The sequence below is a fragment of the Pan troglodytes genome, chromosome 1 (assembly GCF_028858775.2).
Source record: "Pan troglodytes isolate AG18354 chromosome 1, NHGRI_mPanTro3-v2.0_pri, whole genome shotgun sequence".
In the NCBI taxonomy this organism is placed as follows: domain Eukaryota; kingdom Metazoa; phylum Chordata; class Mammalia; order Primates; family Hominidae; genus Pan; species Pan troglodytes.
Genome location: NC_072398.2, coordinates 93,950,121 through 93,968,119, shown reverse-complemented (window position 1 = coordinate 93,968,119; position 17,999 = coordinate 93,950,121). Strand labels below are relative to the sequence as shown.

Genomic DNA, 17,999 nt, shown 5'->3' with positions numbered 1-17,999 from the left:
ACTCATCCAGAGGCGGGACTCAGAGCCCCTCCACAAGTCTCATTGGTCCATTTGAAGACGGACAACTCTCGCTGGCCATCCGTAGCACATATGGGGCGCAAGCGTATTTGGAAAGGGAGCGGGTGCCAGACGCGAGAACTACGCATGCGTCTCAGCGCTTTCCCGCCAGCACACCCTTAGTGGGTGGGGGGGGCGATTGAATTCCCACAGTGAGTCCAGCCCACCGAAGCTCAGAGGATTCCTAACCTTCCTCTTCAGAGAGCCTCAGGTTAGGGAACGTCCAGTGCCCAGAAGCTGCCCTGTGGGAATCCCATTGTCCACCGCCGCTTACCTAATGTTTCGTTCTGGCCTTGCCCCATCTCTTCCTGAGGCTGGGTTGTTACGATGGTGAATTATTCAAGATGTCTTGCAGCCTGACGCCATCTCTGGGCAGTGCTCCTGCATCCTCCCTGTCTTCCTTGGGAGGGCACCACGTTGCTCTTACAAGCACAGGGTCCTGAAACTGTTTACAAGGCCCCACTCTGCCACGTTAGTATCTTAACGAGTGTTTGTTGAGGAAGCACTGTGTGTTAGACCCAGTGCAATGAGCAAGTCCCTGATCTTGTGACCTTACATTCTACAGGACGACACAAACGTATAAACAAAAAATAATTTTAGATAGTGATACATGCTTAAAACATGGCTATGTGGCCGGGAGCAGTGGCTCACGCCTGTAAATCCAACATTGTGGGAGGCTGAGGCAGGTGGATCACTTGAGGTCAAGGAGTTCGAGACCAGCCTGGCTAACATGGCAAAACCCCGTCTCTACTGAAAATACAAAACTTAGCCAGGCGTGATGGCAGACACCTGTAATCCCAGCTACTCGGGAAGCTGAGGCAGGAGAATCGCTTGAACGCAGGAGATGGAAGTTTGCAGTGAGCCCAGATCACACCACTGCACTCCAGCCTGGGTGAGAGAGCCAGACTGTATCTCAAAAAAAAAAAAAATAAAATAAAATAAAGCTATGTGATAGAATGACTGCGATGGGGATTAGGTCCTCACTGAAATGGTGAGAGTGGAGTTAAAACCTGAAATTAGGTGACAGCACCAGATATATCTGCCCGAGGGTTTCGTGCTTGGAAAATAGCAGGTGCAAACGTCCTTGTGCTGTGGGGAAATTTGGCTGGAACAGAAGGTGGGCCAGATTATAGCTGACCATAGTCTCTGAGAGCTTGGAGATGATTCTAAATACAATGGGAAGCCATTAAATTGAGGCAGAGCCTTGATGTGACGTGCTTTATCATCATTTTGCTGAGTGGAGAATGGATTGCTGGGAAAAGTGAAAGATTGATTCAGAGGTTGTGGAGAGAGGGTGGCTGGAACTAGGTAGCTGGGGAGGTGGTGGGACGTGGATGAATTCAAGATAGGATTGGTTGTGTTGGATATGGGAAAAGAAGTCACCATGGTTCCTGGGCTTTTGGAATGTGCAAATGGGTAATGGAGGTGCCATTGAGATGGGAACAGTGGAAAAATAACAGGTGCTGGGGTGGGAATCAAGAGCTCAGTTGTGTGGCCGGGCGCAGTGACTCACGCCTGTAATTCCAGCACTTTGGGAGGCCGAGGCAGGGGGATCACCTGAGGTCAGGATTTGCAGACCAGCCTGGTCAATATGGCAACACCCTGTCTCTACTAAAAATACAAAAACATTAGCCGGGTAGGGGGGCCTATAATCCCATCTACTCGGGAGGCTGAGGCAGGAGAATCGCTTGAACCCTGGAGGCAGAGGTTGCAGTGAACCAAGATCTCGCCATTGCACTCCAGCCTGGGCAACAAGAGCAAAACTCTGCCTAAAAAAAAAAAAAAGAGTTCAGTTAGTTCAGTTGTGGCCATGTTGAATTTGAAATACTCATTAGACATCCAACCAGATATGCTGAGTTGGATGGCGCTCAAGAGAGGTCAAGGCTGGAGTTATGCATTAACACATAGAAAGATGGTACTTAAAGCCATGGACGTTAGTAGTAGGGCCACCTACAGAAAGAGTGGAAGTAGAAAAGAGGGCTTACGGTGGGCAAGGTGGTTCACGCCTCTAATCCCAGCACTTTGGAAGGCCAAGGCAGGCACATCATTTGAGGTCAGGAGTTTGAGACCATCCTGGACAACATGGTGAAACCCCGTCTCTACTAAAAATACAAAAACTAGCCGGGTGTGGTGGCATGCACCTGTAGTCCCAGCTACTCAGGAGGCTGAGGCAGGAGAATCGCTTGAACCCAAGAGGTGGAGGTTGCAATGAACCAAGATTGCACTGTTACACTCCAACCTGGGTGACAGAGCAAGACTCCATTTAAAAAAAAAAAATTGATGGCCGGGTGCAGTGGCTCATGCCTGTAATCCCAGCACTTTGGGAGGCCGACGCAGGCAGATCATGAGGTCAGCAGATCGAGACCATCCTGGCTAACAAGGTGAAAACCTGTCTCAACTAAAAATACAGAAAATTAGCCAGGCATGGTGGCAGGCACCTGTAGTCCCAGCCACTCGGGAGGCTGAGGCAGGAGAATCGCTTGAACCTGGGAGGCGGGGGTTGCAATGAGCCGAGATTGCACCATGCACTCCAGCCTGGCAACAGAGCAAGACTCCATCTCAAAAAAATAAATAAAATAAAATAAAAATGACGGCTCGGAGCAGTGGTTCACGCCTGTAATCCCAGCATTTTGGGAGGCTGAGGTGGGCAGATCACGAGGTCAGGAGATCGAGACCATCCTGGCTAACACGGTGAAACCCTGTCTCTATTAAAAATACAGAAAATTAGCCAGGCATGGTGGCAGGCACCTGTAGTCCCAGCTACTCGGGAGGCTGAGGCAGGAGAATAGCATGAACCTGGGAGGCAGAGCTTGCAGTGAGTGGAGATCGTGCAACTGCACTCCAGCCTGGGCAACAGAGCAAGACTCCGTCTCAAAAAAATATATTAAAAAAAAAATAAAAGAAAAAAAACAAAAACAAAGAAGGCTTACGTGAGACCCTTGGGGCCCTCTACTGTTAACCAGTTCAGGAGAGGTGTAAAAGCTTGTAAAGGATAACCAGAGCACAAAGTAGAAGAGCAATGTCCTCAAAGGGAAAAATTCAAGAAGATGCTGATTATGGAGATTAATTGCTGCTTCAAGGTCAAGTGAGATGCAGGCAGAGAAATGGTCACTGGGTCTGACACCACTTTTGGTCACTCAAATTTTGGTCAGAGCAGTGGCTGAAGAAACACAGGGGAAGGAGTCTGATGGGGGTGGGTGATAAGAGAATGGATGTTTAAGTGTGGAGGGAAGAAAAAGAAAACCTATTGCTATGAAAAGGAGCAGAGATACAATTCGTGGTTGGAAAGTGTGTCTTGAAAGTTTCTTTTTTCTTAAAAGTTTCTTGTGCACCATATAGCACAAGATCAGCAACCCCTGGCAGAGCCCTTCAGGTACCCAGTATCCCTTGAGGGTGAGGAAGGGTGTGTACAAGAGGAGAAGCAGGAGATAGGCAGGAATGTGTTGCAACTACGTATGGATAGGCAGCTAAGGTCCTGGTTGGTATACTTTTCTCTCAGTATCAGGAACCCTGCCTGCCCTTTGGACCAGTCATGGAGAGGTCATCTCAGTACCACACAAGATCATCACCCACCTTCAAAAAGAGGTGGGTGATTTGGATAGAGGGGGCTGCCAGTGAGAGAAGTTCAGTCAATTCTGTACAATACACATTTATTGAGCACCAGATATATGCCATGCTAGATGCAGGTGACCCAGAGCATCAAGGAGCAATAGTCTGGTGGCAGAGACACACACAATGTCACTGTGATGTATTAAAGCAGTCAGCAAGAGATGCAGCTCAGGGCACTGTGGGGATATCCAGAGGCACAGTACCTTCTGCCTGTCAGTCAGGGAGGGAGAGGAGCACAGGCTGAAGGAGACTGGAAGACAGCAGTTGGCCTCTGATGGTGGGACTGGAGAGAGATTTCTAAGGGCCACTTCCTGTTTTCAGGGACTAGGTTGGGCTAGATATGGGGCTCAGGATGGACAAGGCTTAGAGCCAGGTTGGAGAAGATGAAAGAGCATTACTAGAGGAGTGGGGAGGCCTAGGCTATGCTCTTTACTCTGCCATTGACTATGTGATCTTGGGCAGGCCATGTAACCTCTCAGGGCTGTGCACTCCCTTATTTGTAAAACTAGAGGGCTGGGCCAGCATGTTTTCCAAGGGTTCTAGCATTGACGGTCAGGTTCCAAGAGGGAACACAGTGTCAGAAGTGGGACACTCTTCCTCATTTCTAATTTCCCAAAGGTTAAGGACCTGGGGAATTAATTGAGAGGCCTGGAAAGAGAGGATCCAGATAAAAGCCTAAGTTCCTGGCAAGGCCAGGGCCACTGCCCTGATTGCTTAGGTGTGAACAGAGCTTTTCGTTTCCGAAGTATTCTAAATTATTTCCTAACACAGGGGCATTCAGAGAAAGAGATTCTTACTCCCATTCCACAGGGGAGAAACTGAGGCTTAGGGAGATTTAAGGATCATGCTGAAGAGGTTATCTGGGGACAAAGCTTACTCAGGATGTGGAGGGGGATGCTGAGGAACAGGGACTGGAGCCTGGGAAGGTAGGGCAGGCTGAGACCTGGGGGTATGGGTGGAATGTGTATGTGGTAATGGTGTCTGAGCAATGGAATGAAGTGAAAGAAATAGCCAAGAGCTGGGCACTGAGGGAACAAGCTGGGGGGCCCTGGGCATGGGTTCCCTGGATCCAGGGAGTGTGAGGATGGCTTTCCCTGGTTCCTGAGGCATGGACCGAGTCCTAGCCTGCATCTGAGCTCCGTTGTGCGAGCTTTGTGGTGTCTGGGTCGGGGAAGTTACTGTTAGAAAGTTGCCGTCAGCAGGCGTTGTTCCAGCTTTCCATGGAAATTCTGGGAGCTGCTCCTAGTTTGCGGCCCAACCTTTCTTCCTTCTTCTCAATGGGCCCAGGACCTTGACGGCCAGGAGGCTCCAAGGCCCAGGCTTTTTGCCAACAGCAACAGGCTACTGGCTGGGCCCAGGCAAGGGGGCCTTGGCAGGAAAAGTTCCTTGCTGTACCTCCACTGCACTCAGAGGCCAGTGAGGGGGGTACCAGACAGGACTCCTTCCTCCCTGGTGAAGTGCCCTTGCAGCTCCCCAGTGTCCACGCCATGGATATTTCCTCCACAGAAGTACAATGCTGATTATGATCTGTCAGCTCAGCAAGGGGCAGACACCCTGGCCTTCATGTCTCTCCTGGAGAAGTTGATCCCGGTGCTGGTGAGTGTGCCCAGACCTCCCAGCATCCATGGCCAGCCGGGGAGGGGACGGGCACACACAGACCCACAAGAGACTCAGGACAGCATGGAGGTCAGAAGCCCACCTTGAATCAGACAGGTGTGCTGGCTCAGACCTGCCTGTTTCTTCCTGCCCACCCAATCCAGGTACATACTTTTTGGTGTCACCAAAGAACTACATGGAAGTGACCCGGAAGTGGTATGCAGAGGCTATGCCCTTTCCCCTCAACTTCTTCCTGCCTGGCCGCATGCAGCGGCAGTACATGGAACGGCTACAGCTGCTGACTAGGGAGCACAGGCCTGAGGACGAGGAAGAGCTGGAGAAGGAGGTAGCTCTGAGACTGGGGGCTATTGTATGAGATGAGCCCCAAGGATGCTGGCCAGGAATGGGAGTGCTTAGGTGGGGAGGTGGCACTGTTCCCGCAGCTGCAAGCCTACCTGTGTCGCCCCTACAGCTGTACCGAGAGGCTTGGGAGTGTCTGACCCTGCTCTCTCAGCGCCTGGGCTCTCAAAAGTTCTTCTTTGGAGATGCATGAGTCTGACTCCAAGAGGGTAATGGGTGGCTTGGAAGAAGATACAGGTTCAGATGGAGCAGCTGGAGCTGGGGCTGGGGCTGGGGCTGGCTCAGGCTCTGGATAGGAGGTCCCTGAGACAGATACTGGCCCTGGTGACAGTGGGGCTGTGCGTGGGGCCAGAGCCTTCTCAGAGGTACAAAAGGGTAGGGTGGGAGGGCAGCCAGGCACAGGAGGGGTCTGAAGAGCTGTGGGGCACTGAATGTGCCCTTTATGCAGCCCTGGGATAGAGCCCTATTCAGGGCCAGGCTGGCGCCACCTGGGGATCTCTCCCCATACCAGGTCTAGAACTGTGTGTCCTGTCCTTCCCTGGTGGCCGCCTGCTGCCCAGAGCCCACCTCCCAAGGCTGACTCTTCCTCCAGCTCCATCTTTACCCCTTCTACCCCAGTGGTTCTCCTCCATCCCACCCTTCTCTCTCTGCTCCAGCCCTGCCTCCTTGGACGCCTTCATCTTCAGCTACTTGGCCCTGCTGCTGCAGGCAAAGCTGCCCAGTGGGAAGCTGCAGGTCCACCTGCGTGGGCTGCACAACCTCTGTGCCTATTGTACCCACATTCTCAGTCTCTACTTCCCCTGGGATGGAGGTAAGGGGCAGATGGGAGGGGCAGCCCTGGGGAGAGTGGGCAGGGATCCAAGAACTAGTTCTCCTAACACACCTTCCTTCCTTGACCCTCAGCTGAGGTACCACCGCAACGCCAGACACCAGCAGGCCCAGAGACTAAGGGGGAGCCATACAGGCGCTGGAACCAGATCCTATCTGTGCTGGCAGGACTGGCAGCCATGGTGGGCTACGCCTTGCTCAGCAGCATTGTCTCCATCCAGTGGGCACCGCCTGCTCGGGCCCCAGGCACCTGGACCCTGGGCATGGCTGAGGAGGATGAAGAGGAATGATTTGTCCTCACGCTCCCAAGACTGGTTTTTCTACTCTCATGCATTCCAGAGGCCCCCGTGCCTCCTCGTTGTTGGTACAGCCGGACACGGGGTGCTGCCCCCCAGAATAAAGCCACTCACACTGACTGGGCTCAAACATTTTCTCCTTTAAGAGCTGCCATTTTTCCTGGCTGGTGCCATAGGAATCATCTGGGTGCCTGGGCACACCCGCTGCTGCTTTAAGGCTTCCGCCCTGATGCTGACACTGCTGCTCCACGGGCCCAGTTCTGCATCTCCAGGAAAGACAAACAGTCTCCAGTTTTGGGCCCAGCTTTCCTAGTCTCTTCTTTTCCTTACCCTCAGCCCTGATCTTGTGTTTGTACAGACAGTGAGCTCACCCTAGGCCTGGACCCAGGCCCAGTTTCCAAAGCAAGCAGCACACAGCGCATGTTCACATAAGCATGGGGGCTGGGGGGACACTGGGGCTTACTGATCTTTTTCTAGGGGCCTCCAGCCCCTGGCACCACCTAGAGGGGAAAGTGAGTCACCCAAACCATTGCCCCTGGGCTTACGTCGCTGTAAGCTCACGCTGGCCATGCTGTGCCCTCTTTAGTCACAGACAGCGTGTGAGCTGACTCTGTCCCTTTAATGCCCAGGGTGAGCCCAGTGCCTCCTTGAGTATCCGCTCCATCACTGGCGACGCCACAGGTAGGTGTGAATGGAGTAGCCAGGTGAGATTGTCTCCAGGAAGCCCACAGCAGGATCCTTGATGGTAAGAGGCACATCCTTAGAGGAGCTAGGGAGCAGGGAGGAGAAGCTGAGAGTGTGATCCTGCCAAGGCCCCCAACGCTGTCTTCAGCCCACTTCCCAGACCTCACCATTGCCCTCACCGGTTTAGCACGACCACAACAGCAGAGCCATCGGGATGCATCAGTGCCACTGCGTCCAGGTCGTTCTTCTGACTGGCAACCAGCCCCACTCTCTGGGAGCCCTCAGGAATGAACTTGCTGAATGTGGGAACAGATGGTCAGAGTCCCTCGGGGTACCTCCCATGAAACCCTCATCTAAGAAGTCACCCACCCACGGACCCACCCCATAACTCCTGCAGAGGCTCTGCCCTGGCTCTCTAGGCCTGGAGCCATGCTGCTGGGCACTGACCCTGCTTTTCTGCATCGCAGTCCAGCCTCAGGCATTGGGGTTTTCTGTTGCTACCTAGTCACTTCCTGCCTCCATGGTGCAAAAGGGGATGGGTGTGCCTCTTCCGAGGTTCCACCCTGAACACCTTCCTGCTCCCTCGTGGTGTAGAGTGATGTAAGCCATCCGAAGTAGGAGATGATAGGCCTGGTATGGAATGGGGGTGCCCGCCCTCCACTCACCTGAAGTGGCCAAGGTGGTAGAACATGGGCTGTTTGTAAAACGTGTCCTTGGTGATGTCTACAATGATGGGACTGTCAACAAAGTTACGCACCCAATTGGGTCCTCCTTCGGGGTTCAGGGCAAGGTTCCAGTCGGTCCAGCCGACCACATGGTACAGGAGGTTCTAGGGTAAGGACAAAGGCAAAGAGACAAAGGCTTAACACTGGGGGTCCCCAGAGAGTGTAGGTAAGGGTCACATGTGGGAGAGGCGGCTGTGGGTAGGTCAGCCCTGTGAGGGGCACATTCCTTAGTAGCTACGGAGTTGGGGGTGTGAAGATCCAGGCATCTCAAGGGGAGCTGAGAAGTCTGAGGCAGCTGCAAGTGCCTCAGTAGTTGCAAAAGGGGCAATGAGGTGTGCAGACCTGTGAAGGAAAGGGAAGATAGGGAATCATGGTTCCCCAGAGTTGCTCAAAAGGGCAGGCTAGCTGGGGAAAGCTGGACAGGAAGGGCTTCTGTCAGTCTTTGGTGAAACTAGTAAGAGGTCTGAGGTCTGCTTTGCAGGAAGGGAGACTGGGGTGGCTTACTGTGATGATGCTGTGGCTGTACTGCATCCCTCGATCCCAGGAGCCTAGCCGCACACTCTGCTCCCAGAACTTGGAGCCCACACAGGCCTCTGAGGCAAAGAGCATGGTGTTGGGGAACAGGCGGTGTGTCTCCCCTAGGGTGGCTTTGGCTGGAGCCAGAAAGTCCAGGTACCAATGTACAGCAATGCCATGAACATATTTAGCTGCTTCTGGGTCTGTCAGTACCTGCAAAGGAAGAGCAACTGATCCTGGACCTTGCACACAGGCTTCTGGAACTTCTAGTTCCTGTTGTAGGAATCCTGGAGTTGGGTGACGGGAAGAATGCAACTAGAGAGGTTTGGGGAGATTTTTTTTTGTTTTTGAGACAGGATGTCACTCTGTCACTCGGGCTGGAGTACAGTGGCGCAATCACGGCTCACTGCAGCCTTGACTTCCTAGGGTCAACTGATCCTCCCACATTAGCCTCCTGAATAGCTGGGACTACACGGGTGCCACACCCAGCTAATTTGTGTGTGTATGTGTGTGTATGTATGTGTGTGTGTATATATATACATATAAACACATATATATGTATATACACATACATACATGAGCCACCACCCCCAGCCTAGATAGTTTTGTTTTGTTTTGTTTTGAGATGGAGTCTCGCTCACCCGCCCAGGCTGGAGTGCAGTGGCGCGATCTCGGCTCACCGCAACCACCATCTCCCGGGTTCAACTGATTCTCCCTTCTCAGCCTCCTGAGTAGCTGGGATTACAGACACCCACCATCATGCCCAGATAATTTTTTTTTGTATTTTAGTAGACACAGGGTTTCAACACGTTGGCCAGGGTGGTCTTAAACTCCTGACCTCAGGTGATCACCCGCCTCGGCCTCCCAAAGTGCTGGGTTTGCATGAGTGAGCCACCTCGCCCAGCCCCTAGAAAGGTTTCAAGGGACAACTGTGGGATCCATGGCACCCTGGAGGTCCAGGGGAATGGTGCTCTAGGAATCCATAGTTGGGTAGATAAATCGCTCTAAGTTTGGGAGCCAGTCATTTGGATGCTGGATTTGAAGGTCACTGGAGCACCATGGAGGTCCAGGCCTTACCACCTTTGCCCAGTGGGGCAGCAGCAAGCGTTGGTCATCCAGCATGAGTAGGCGGACATTGTGGTGAGTACTGTTGGCGAGGGTAGGACCTAGGTCACGGGCAATGAAGTCTCGCTGATGTTCAGGGGTGAAGCCCAGGCACTGGAAGGGGTATCCACTCAACAGCCCAGCAGAAGGCTCATTTTCAGCTGTCACTGCCCAGAACTGTAACTTGTGCTCAGCATAGGCATCCAGGAACCTGGCAAGAGAAAGGTCATGAATGATCCAGCCAAGAAAGTGGACCAGACCAGCTGGGTGTGGTGGCTCACACCTGTAACCCCAACACTTTGGGAAGCCGAGGCAGGTGGATCACTTGAGTTCAGGAGTTCGAGAACAGCCTGGCCAACCTGGGGAAACCCCGTCTCTACTAAAAATAGAAAAATCAGCCGGTCCTGGTGGCAGGCGCCTATAATCCCAGCTACTTGGAAGGCTGAGGCAGGAGAATTGCTTGAACTCAGGAGGCAGAGGTTATAGTGAGTGAAGATGGCACCACAGCACTCCAGCCTGGGTGACAGAGAGAGAGACTCCTTCTCAAAAAAAAAAAAAAAGAAGAAGAAAAATAAAAAGAAAGTGGGCCAGACCGAGAGAACAGGAAGCCTGATGGAGTGGGCAAGATTGACAGGCCCAAGGCTGAAAGGCCCAGAAGGTAGAAAGGTGAGCTGAGGACAGGCAGATCTGGAAGTGGAACTAGGTTGAGGGTTGGGACACAGATCAGCATGGCTAAATGGGAGGCCAGTCCTGATCCCACATCCTTGCTGATCCCTTACTTCACAAAGTATCTGGCCCAGGTCTGGTGGTAGATGTCTCCGGGCTGTCCCTTGAGTGACCCCTTCCCATTCACCGCTCCATTGGTCTTTAGCCAAGTGGGTGATGTCCAGGGGCTGGCAAGGAGTGAAACGGGACGCTGGGCCAACTGCAGGGCTCGGTGAATCAGGGGTATCTAGAGACAAAGGTAGTGAAGAGAGAAGCACCCAGAGTTGGAACACATACTAGCCCAACCAGTGCATCCGGTTCAGCCATTAGCCCCCACCCTCCCACCCCCAGGACAAAACAGCAGGGGACAAAATGTCTCTACAAGCAGACCTACCCTACAGTTTCTCAACCCCCAGACATCAGGGCCATCAGGGCCTGAAAAAGCTAGAATGCCTACCTTGAGCTTGGTATCTTCCTCTGGGAGGCTGAAGTTGTGCAACTGGAAATCATCAGGGGTGTCTGCATAGGTGTAGGTGCGGATGGAGAAGTCACAGCTGGCCATGGGTACCCGGATGATGTTATATCCGATTCCTACGGAAAAGGATGATCAAGATATGGTAGTCCGAGTCAATAGGAGAGTATGGGACTCTGCTTATCACTTGCCAGTCCTAATAGTGTCTGAGTCAGGGCCAAAGGGAACTTGGGCTCGTGGGTTGGAACCTGTGGAGGCTGGCACCTGGGTGAAGCGCAGGCCTTTCTGAGCCTGAGTCTGTAGCAGTTAGCAGATGATAGGCGGGGAAATCTTACTTCACAGGGCATTAAAACAGGAACCAAATGTCAGGGATGGGCAGAAGTCAGGATCCAAAGAAAGGGCAAAGAAAAGTGTTGGTGGCTCACGCCTGTAATCCCAGCACTTTGGGAGGCCGAGGTGGGCAGATCACGAGGTCAGGAGTTCGCAATCATCCTGGCCAACATAGTGAAACCCTGTCTCTACTAAAAATACAAAAAATTAGCCGGGCGTGGTGGCAGGCACCTGTAATCCCAGGTACTCGAGAGGCTGAGACAGGAGAATCACTTGAACCCGGGAGGTGGAGGTTGCAGTGAGCTGAGATTGTGCCACTGCACTCCAGCCTGGGTGACAGTGCGAGACTCTGTCTCAAAAAAAAAAAAAAGAAAAAAGAAAAGTGTCTGCTGGGCTCGGTGGCTCACACTTGTAATTCCAGCACTTCGGGAGGCCAAGGCAGGTATATCATTTGAGGTCAGGAGTTTAAGACTAGCCTGGTCAGCATGATGAAACCCTGTCTCTACTAAAAATACAAAAATTAGCCAGGTGGTAGTGGCGCACGCCTATAATTCCAGCTACTCAGGAGGCTGAGGCAGGAGAATCACTATAGCCTGGGAGGCAGAGGTTGCTGTGAGGGGAGATCACAGCACTGCACTCCTGTCTCGCCGACAGAATGGGCAGAGTGAGATTCTGCCTCAAAAAAATTTTAAAAAAAAGAAAAGAAAAACGAAAAGTTTCAATGGCTCTATGTCATCTTGTCCCCTTCCTCCTCACCTTCTTCAGAGAAGTACGATTTAAGTAGCAAATTTTGGGCAGGGGGTGACAGGGCAAGGATGTTGAGAGCAGCAGCGTCTGTCATGGCCCCTCCAAATCCCTTCACTTTCTGGAACTTCTGTTCTGGCTGCAGGGTCAGTAGCAGGCCTGAGGACATCCACAGGGAATAAGGGTATCAGTACCCAGGGGGGAAACTCCATGGTGATCACTGACACCGTTTACCTCTAGGAGGACCCAGCCTGGCCCAGGGGGTGAGGGGTGTAATGGTTACCTGTGCCCGTGTGATTAGCCTGGATGGTCCCCATACTCAGCTCCATCCGTCGCCCACTGCGTGTACTCTCATAGCGGCTGAAGGTACCAAGGGCAGGAAAGGTCGGGGGGTCAAAGGAGTCACAGTATGTGGCATTGCAGACACAGACCACCGAGCTGTAGCCGAAGCTTTTAGGGATGCAGGGGCGGGCACCTGGGAGGGTGGGAGTACAAGCAGAGGTGAGGTCTGATGAAGACATGGAGAATGGACACATCCGCTAGGAGAGACTGAACACGGTTTCAAAATTCCTCACCCCTTGGCCGGGCGCAGGGGCTCACACCTGTAATCCTAGCACTTCAGGAGGCCAAGGTGGGCGAATCACCTGAGGTGAGGAGTTTGAGACCTGCCTTGCCAGCATGGTGAAACCCCGTCTCTACTAAAAATACAAAAATTAGCTGGGCGTAGTGGTGGCCGCCTGTAATCCCAGCTACCTGGGAAGCTGAAGCAAGAGAATCGCTTGAATCTGGGAGGCAGAGGTTGGAATGAGCCAAAATTGCACCACTGCACTCCAGCCCAGGCAACAGAGTAAGACTCTGTTTCAAAAGAAAAAAAACAAAATCCTCACCCCAAAGTTGGTCTCAGTCACTCAAAAGGATTTATTGAGCACCTACTAAAAGTCTACCACCAGCTTACTGGAAGGCTACCAAAGGACTATGAGGCAGAAGGGAGCCTCTGTGCTACCTCCCCACTGCCTTGACTCACTCACCTGATGCCCACGACACTGCCTGAAGTAGAAGCAATCCTGTGAGGCTGCCAGCCATGATGCTTACCCTACCCGAAGGCTTGGGACATTCCTGAGGACAGAATGAGGAATGACTGAAAAGCAAGCCCCTCTCCACCCCTCAACTACTCTCCTGGGCAGGGCTTAGCTGCCTTTGGGTGCCCATGGCCTGGTCTCCCACATTCATTAGGACAAGGCCCACAGACACCTGGGTGCAGCTCTCCCTGCAACCCTTCTGATGACAACTCTCTGCCCACCCCAAATCATGATGCTCCCCACCACTCTTCCCACCCATTTCAACTTCGACCCCTCCCTCCATCTGTGCCTTGCTCAAAGAGCCATGATGGCCCTGGATTCAAAGAGAGTCTGTCATTCATTAAATTCCAGTGCCAGGATTCCAGAAGCACTGTGACAATGCTGATTGGGAGCTCTCTCTCTTACCTCTCTGGAAGGACTTGAAAACTCCATCCCCTCAGGGTCATTAGATGAAGAGAAGACCGCAGGGGTTCCAGAGTCTCTGAAGGATAGAGGATCCACTAAACAAAAACAAGGATGCAGGTACCTGCCTTAGCTATAGGCACTAGGTTAGCCCTGCAAGTAATTCCGGCTTCCTGATGTGGATGGGTCATGTGATGACTAGGAGAGTCACATGACACAGGAAGTGAGGCAATCACAGCCATATTTCTAAAGGGCAATTGGCTTCCTCTCATCTGTTACAGATTATATGCCCTATAAAACTCTGGAGGGCATGTATGGGTGACAACTTTAGGAAGAGCCTAGAACACAGATTTGCGTGGAGAATGGGGTAGAGGCTCCTAAATCCCAGAGGATGGGAACCACAGCAGGCACACTTCTTTTTTGATAGAAATGTCAAAAAGGTACAAATAAAGCTGATATAATTTAAAAAAAAAATTCACTGTGCAAAATACTGACACTACCAAGATGTTTAAGACAGTCTTTGCCCTATAGAGGTGTGTGAGGCATGGAAGTCAGACACACAGATATTTACAGATAAAGACAGAAACGGTAACAGGTGTGCATGGAGAGCTCTCTGAGATGAGGAGGGACCATTCGTGGGTGGGGAATTATCCAGGATGGCTTCACAGAGGAAAAAGTGAGGGGGGTTATTAGCCAGTGAAGTGCAGGGCACAAGAGGGTGGGACACTGGCAGTGGGATGACAGGACTGGAGGGAGGGAGTGGTCAGTGCGGCTCCTCTGCAGCGTCCCTTGTTTCATCATCAGATGCAGATGGTAATAACTGTTCTTCCTTCCTCACAGGACAGGGAGGTTTGTAAAGTCGTTCAAAAACCAAAGTGTTGTACAAAGCCATATCCTCAGTGGACACAAGGAGGAAGCTGTCCATGGTGTGGCCTCATGAACCACATCAAATGAGATTTAGCAGGAGTGGCACACACAGTCATGACCTGACTAATCCCAGCTCTCAGCCCATTTCCTTGCCTGGAAAATGGAGGCAATGCCACAACCTCAAAGGGTGGTTACTGCAGTCAGTGAGGTAAGCGCAGTGCCTGACCACTTGGTAGGCACCTGGGAACTACTTGTCTCTTGTTTGTATTTTTTGTTGTTGTTGTTTTTTGAGACAGAGTCTCACTCTGTTGCCCAGGCTGGAGTGCAGTGGCGTGATCTTGGCTCACTGCAACCTCCGCCTCCTGGGTTCGAGTGATTCTCCTGCCTCAGCCTCCCAAGTAGCTGGGATTACAGGTGCCCTCCAACATGCTCAGCTAATTTTTTTATTTTTAGTAGAGACAGGGTTTCGCTATGTTGGCCAGGCTGGTCTGAAACTCTGGACCTCAGGTGATCTGCCTGCCTTGGTATCCGAAAGTGCTGGGATTACAGGCATGAGCCACTGCGCTGGACCCCAGCCATCCTTTTTGTTCTTTAAATGATCTCAGTGAAGTCTTTCTAGATACACTCCAAGCAAAATTGATCATTTCTTCTTCTAGGTTCCTCCAGTAATTTTTTTTTTTTTTTTTTTTGGTTTTGAGACAGAGTCTTGCCCTGTTGCCCAGGCTGGAGTGCAGTGTGATCTCGGCTCACTGCAACCCCCACTTCCCTGATTCAAGCAATTGCCCTGCCTCAGCCTCCTGAGTAGCTGGGATTACAGGAGCCCACCACCATGCCCAGCTAATTTTTGTATTTTTAGTAGAGATGGGGTTTCACCATGTTGGCCAGGCTGGTCTCGAACCCCTGACCTCAGGTGATCCACCAGCCTCAGCCTCCCAAGGTGTTGGGATTACAGCAATGAGCCACCACACCCGGTCCCTCCAGTAATTAAGTACAGTCTCAGTGAGATAGCAAGTTTGGAATCCTGGCTACACCATTTACTGGCTGTTTGACTTTCAATAAATCAATCACTCTAAGCCTCTGTTTCATCTATAAAAGGGGAGTGATAACTCCTACCTCACAGAATTGTTGTGAGGTTTGAGTGTGATAATGTGTCTCTAGTACACTGCTTGACACTAAACATTGCAACATGTCAGGCCTCTGTTCCTGGAGTTCCTTGAAGGAATGTCTTACACATTCTAAGTATCCTCGTAGATAGCCTGGCACAGGGGTAGCTGTCAAGTTGTAGAATTGAACTAGTTGCTTCACTATGTCAGTAGCCACCCCTTCCAGACTTCTCACTTTTCAAGGAAACATTGCACAGGATTTGTTCTGGGTAGGGCAGGTAATATCTAGTACCTTACTTCCCTCAAGTTCATTCATCTCACAGATATTTCCTGAGCACATTCTACATTTGCCTCTCCTGCTCTATTGAGTTTAGAAGTCCAAACATCTCCTTCCACTTCCCCTCTACATAGTGAGCCTCTTCTTTTTTGGCCAGGTACTGAGCAATTTTTTGTTTGTTTGTTTGAGACAGGGTCTCCGTATGTTGCCCTGGATGGAGTGTAGTAGCTTGATTTCGGCTCAGTGCAACCTCTGCCTCTCGGACTCAAGCAATCCTCCCACCTCAGCCTCCAGAATAGCTGGGACTACAGGCGCACACCACACCTGGCTAATTTCTGTATTTTTTGTAGAGACGGGGTCTTACTGTGTTGCGCAGGTTGGTCTCAAACTCCTAAACTCAAAGGATCCTCCCGCCTTGGCTTTGCAAAGTGCTGGGATTACAGGGTGAGGCACTGCGCCCAGTCCGCTTTTTTGTTTTTTGTTTTTTTTGAGACGGAGTATCTCTGTCACCCAGGCTGGAGTGCAGTGGCACGATCTCGGTTCACTGCAACCTCCGCCTCCTAGGTTCAAGCGGAGGGTAGGGACCAGTCCATCCTGGCACCCATCTGCAGCTCCAGTGCGAATCCCAACCCCGACGCTCGTCGCCGGGCTCCGTGAATGTTTGTCACATGTCTGAAGAATGTATGAATTACATAACCTTCTTCCCACTCCACCCCTTAAAAAGCAAGTGGATATAAAGACTTGAAGATTTTATAATCTCTTCTTCATTAGTAAAATCTGACCATCCTTACCGTTAAAAATAATAATGATGGTTGGCCGGGCGCGGTGGCTCACGCCTATAATCACAACTGTTTGGCAGGCCGAGGCGGGCGGATCACGAGGTCAGGAATTGGAAACCAGCCTGACCAACATAGTGAAACCCCGTCTCTACTAAAAGATACAAAAAATTAGCCGTGCGTGGTGGCGGGTGCCTGTAATCCCACGTATTTGGGAGGCTGAGGTCGGAGAATCGCTTGAACCCGGGAGGCGGAGGTTGCAGTGAGCCAAGAAGGCGCCATTACACTCCAGCCTGGGCGACAGGGCGAGACTCCGTCAAAAAATAATAATAATAACAATAACAATAATAATAATAATGGTGAAAAAGGTTAAGTGCGAAAGCAGGGAGGGGACAGCTAAGATCCAAAGGTCGAAATATTCATTACGCCTACCGTCGGCGAAGAGAAACAGCAGCCCCAACCGGAGGCAAAACGAAATCCCACCGCAGCCTGCAAAGGCGCGTGGGCGGGACTGGGAACTGGGGCCCCGCGCGGTAAGACGGTGAAGGCAGGATGCAGCCCGACCACCCGCAGCCGCGAGAAAAGCAGCCCTGGGGAGTCGGGGCGGGGCCTCGCTTGGAAAAGAGACGGTCACTCATCCAGAGGCGGGACTCAGAGCCCTTCCTCAAGTCTCATTGGTGAAGTTGGACGGGCAACTCTCGCTGGCCAGCCATAGCCCAGATGGGGCGCAAGCGTATTTGGAGAGACGAGAGAGAGAGAGAGAGAAAGAGACGAGAGAGAGAGAGAGAGAGACGAGAGAGAGAGAGAGAGAGACGAGAGAGGAGAGAGAGAGGGAGAGAGAGAGAGAGAGACGAGAGAGAGAGAGAGAGAGAGAGAGAGAGAGAGAGAGAGACGAGAGAGAGAGAGAGAGACGAGAGAGAGAAGGCGCCGGCGCGAGAACTACGCATGCGTGTCGGCGTTTTCCTGCCAGCACACTGTTGGTGGATGGGGCGATTGAATTCCCACAGTGAGTCCAGCCCACCGAAGCTCAGAGGATTCCTAACCTTCCTCTTTAGAGAGCCTCAGGTTAGGGAACGTCCAGTGCGCATAAGCTGCCCCGTGGGAATCCCATTGTCCATCGCCTCCTAATGTTTCGTCCTGGCCGTGCCCCATCCCTTCCTGAGGCTGGGTTGTTATGATGGTGAATTATTCAAGAAGTCTTGCAGCCTGACGCCATCTCTGGGCAGTGCTCCTCCCTCCTCCCTGTCTTGCTTGGAAGGCACCACGTTGCCCCTACAAGCACAGGGTCCTGAAGCTGTTTACAGGACCCCACCCTGCCACTTTAGTATCTGAACGAATGTTTGTTGAGGACCTACTGAGTGTTAGACCCACTGCAATGAGCAACTTTCTGATCTTGGGACCTTAACAGTCTATGGGACGACACAGATATATAAACAAAAATAATAATTTTAGATAGTGATACATGCTCA

General features: G+C 51.9%; 2 protein-coding genes across 7 annotated transcripts; one reads left to right on the top strand and one right to left on the bottom strand.

Moving 5' to 3' along the window:
- Positions 1-5,149: 5,149 nt before the first annotated feature.
- LOC112205388 (metaxin-1-like) lies at positions 5,150-6,865 on the top strand. Its single transcript, XM_024348760.3, is given in 4 exon segments — positions 5,150-5,608; positions 5,735-5,838; positions 6,279-6,433; positions 6,526-6,865. Coding segments are annotated over 4 exon segments (792 nt in total). The 5' UTR covers positions 5,150-5,290; the 3' UTR covers positions 6,741-6,865.
- Position 6,866: 1 nt separating this feature from the next.
- On the bottom strand, positions 6,867-17,484 carry GBA1 (glucosylceramidase beta 1). 6 transcript variants are annotated; one of them, XM_016948574.4, is made up of 12 exons: positions 16,963-17,484; positions 13,511-13,605; positions 13,055-13,142; positions 12,310-12,501; positions 12,039-12,185; positions 10,938-11,071; positions 10,555-10,727; positions 9,749-9,986; positions 8,660-8,884; positions 8,096-8,259; positions 7,610-7,726; positions 6,867-7,515 (listed from the first exon to the last, which is right to left on the bottom strand). In XM_016948574.4, the coding sequence occupies exons 2-12, from the start codon at positions 13,535-13,537 to the stop codon at positions 7,410-7,412; spliced, it is 1,611 nt and encodes a 536-aa protein (XP_016804063.1). In that variant the 5' UTR covers positions 13,538-13,605; positions 16,963-17,484; the 3' UTR covers positions 6,867-7,409. The 6 variants fall into 6 exon arrangements, 5 of the variants coding, with proteins under 5 accessions (XP_016804063.1, XP_063667327.1, XP_054534791.1 ...); XM_063811257.1 differs by having other exon boundaries at positions 13,511-13,586; positions 16,963-17,122; XM_054678816.2 differs by lacking the exon at positions 16,963-17,484 and adding an exon at positions 16,546-16,681.
- Positions 17,485-17,999: the final 515 nt, after the last annotated feature.

Coding starts and splice junctions, on each gene's coding strand:
- GBA1 (XM_016948574.4), bottom strand. CDS start 13,537: ATGGAGTTTTCAAGTCCTTCCAGAGAG. Junction 11,072..12,038: donor ATCGTACTTCTCTGAAGAAG/GTGAGGAGGAAG, acceptor CCTTTTCCGTAG/GAATCGGATATAACATCATC. Junction 8,260..8,659: donor ACAGCCACAGCATCATCACA/GTAAGCCACCCC, acceptor TCCTTACCCTAG/AACCTCCTGTACCATGTGGT.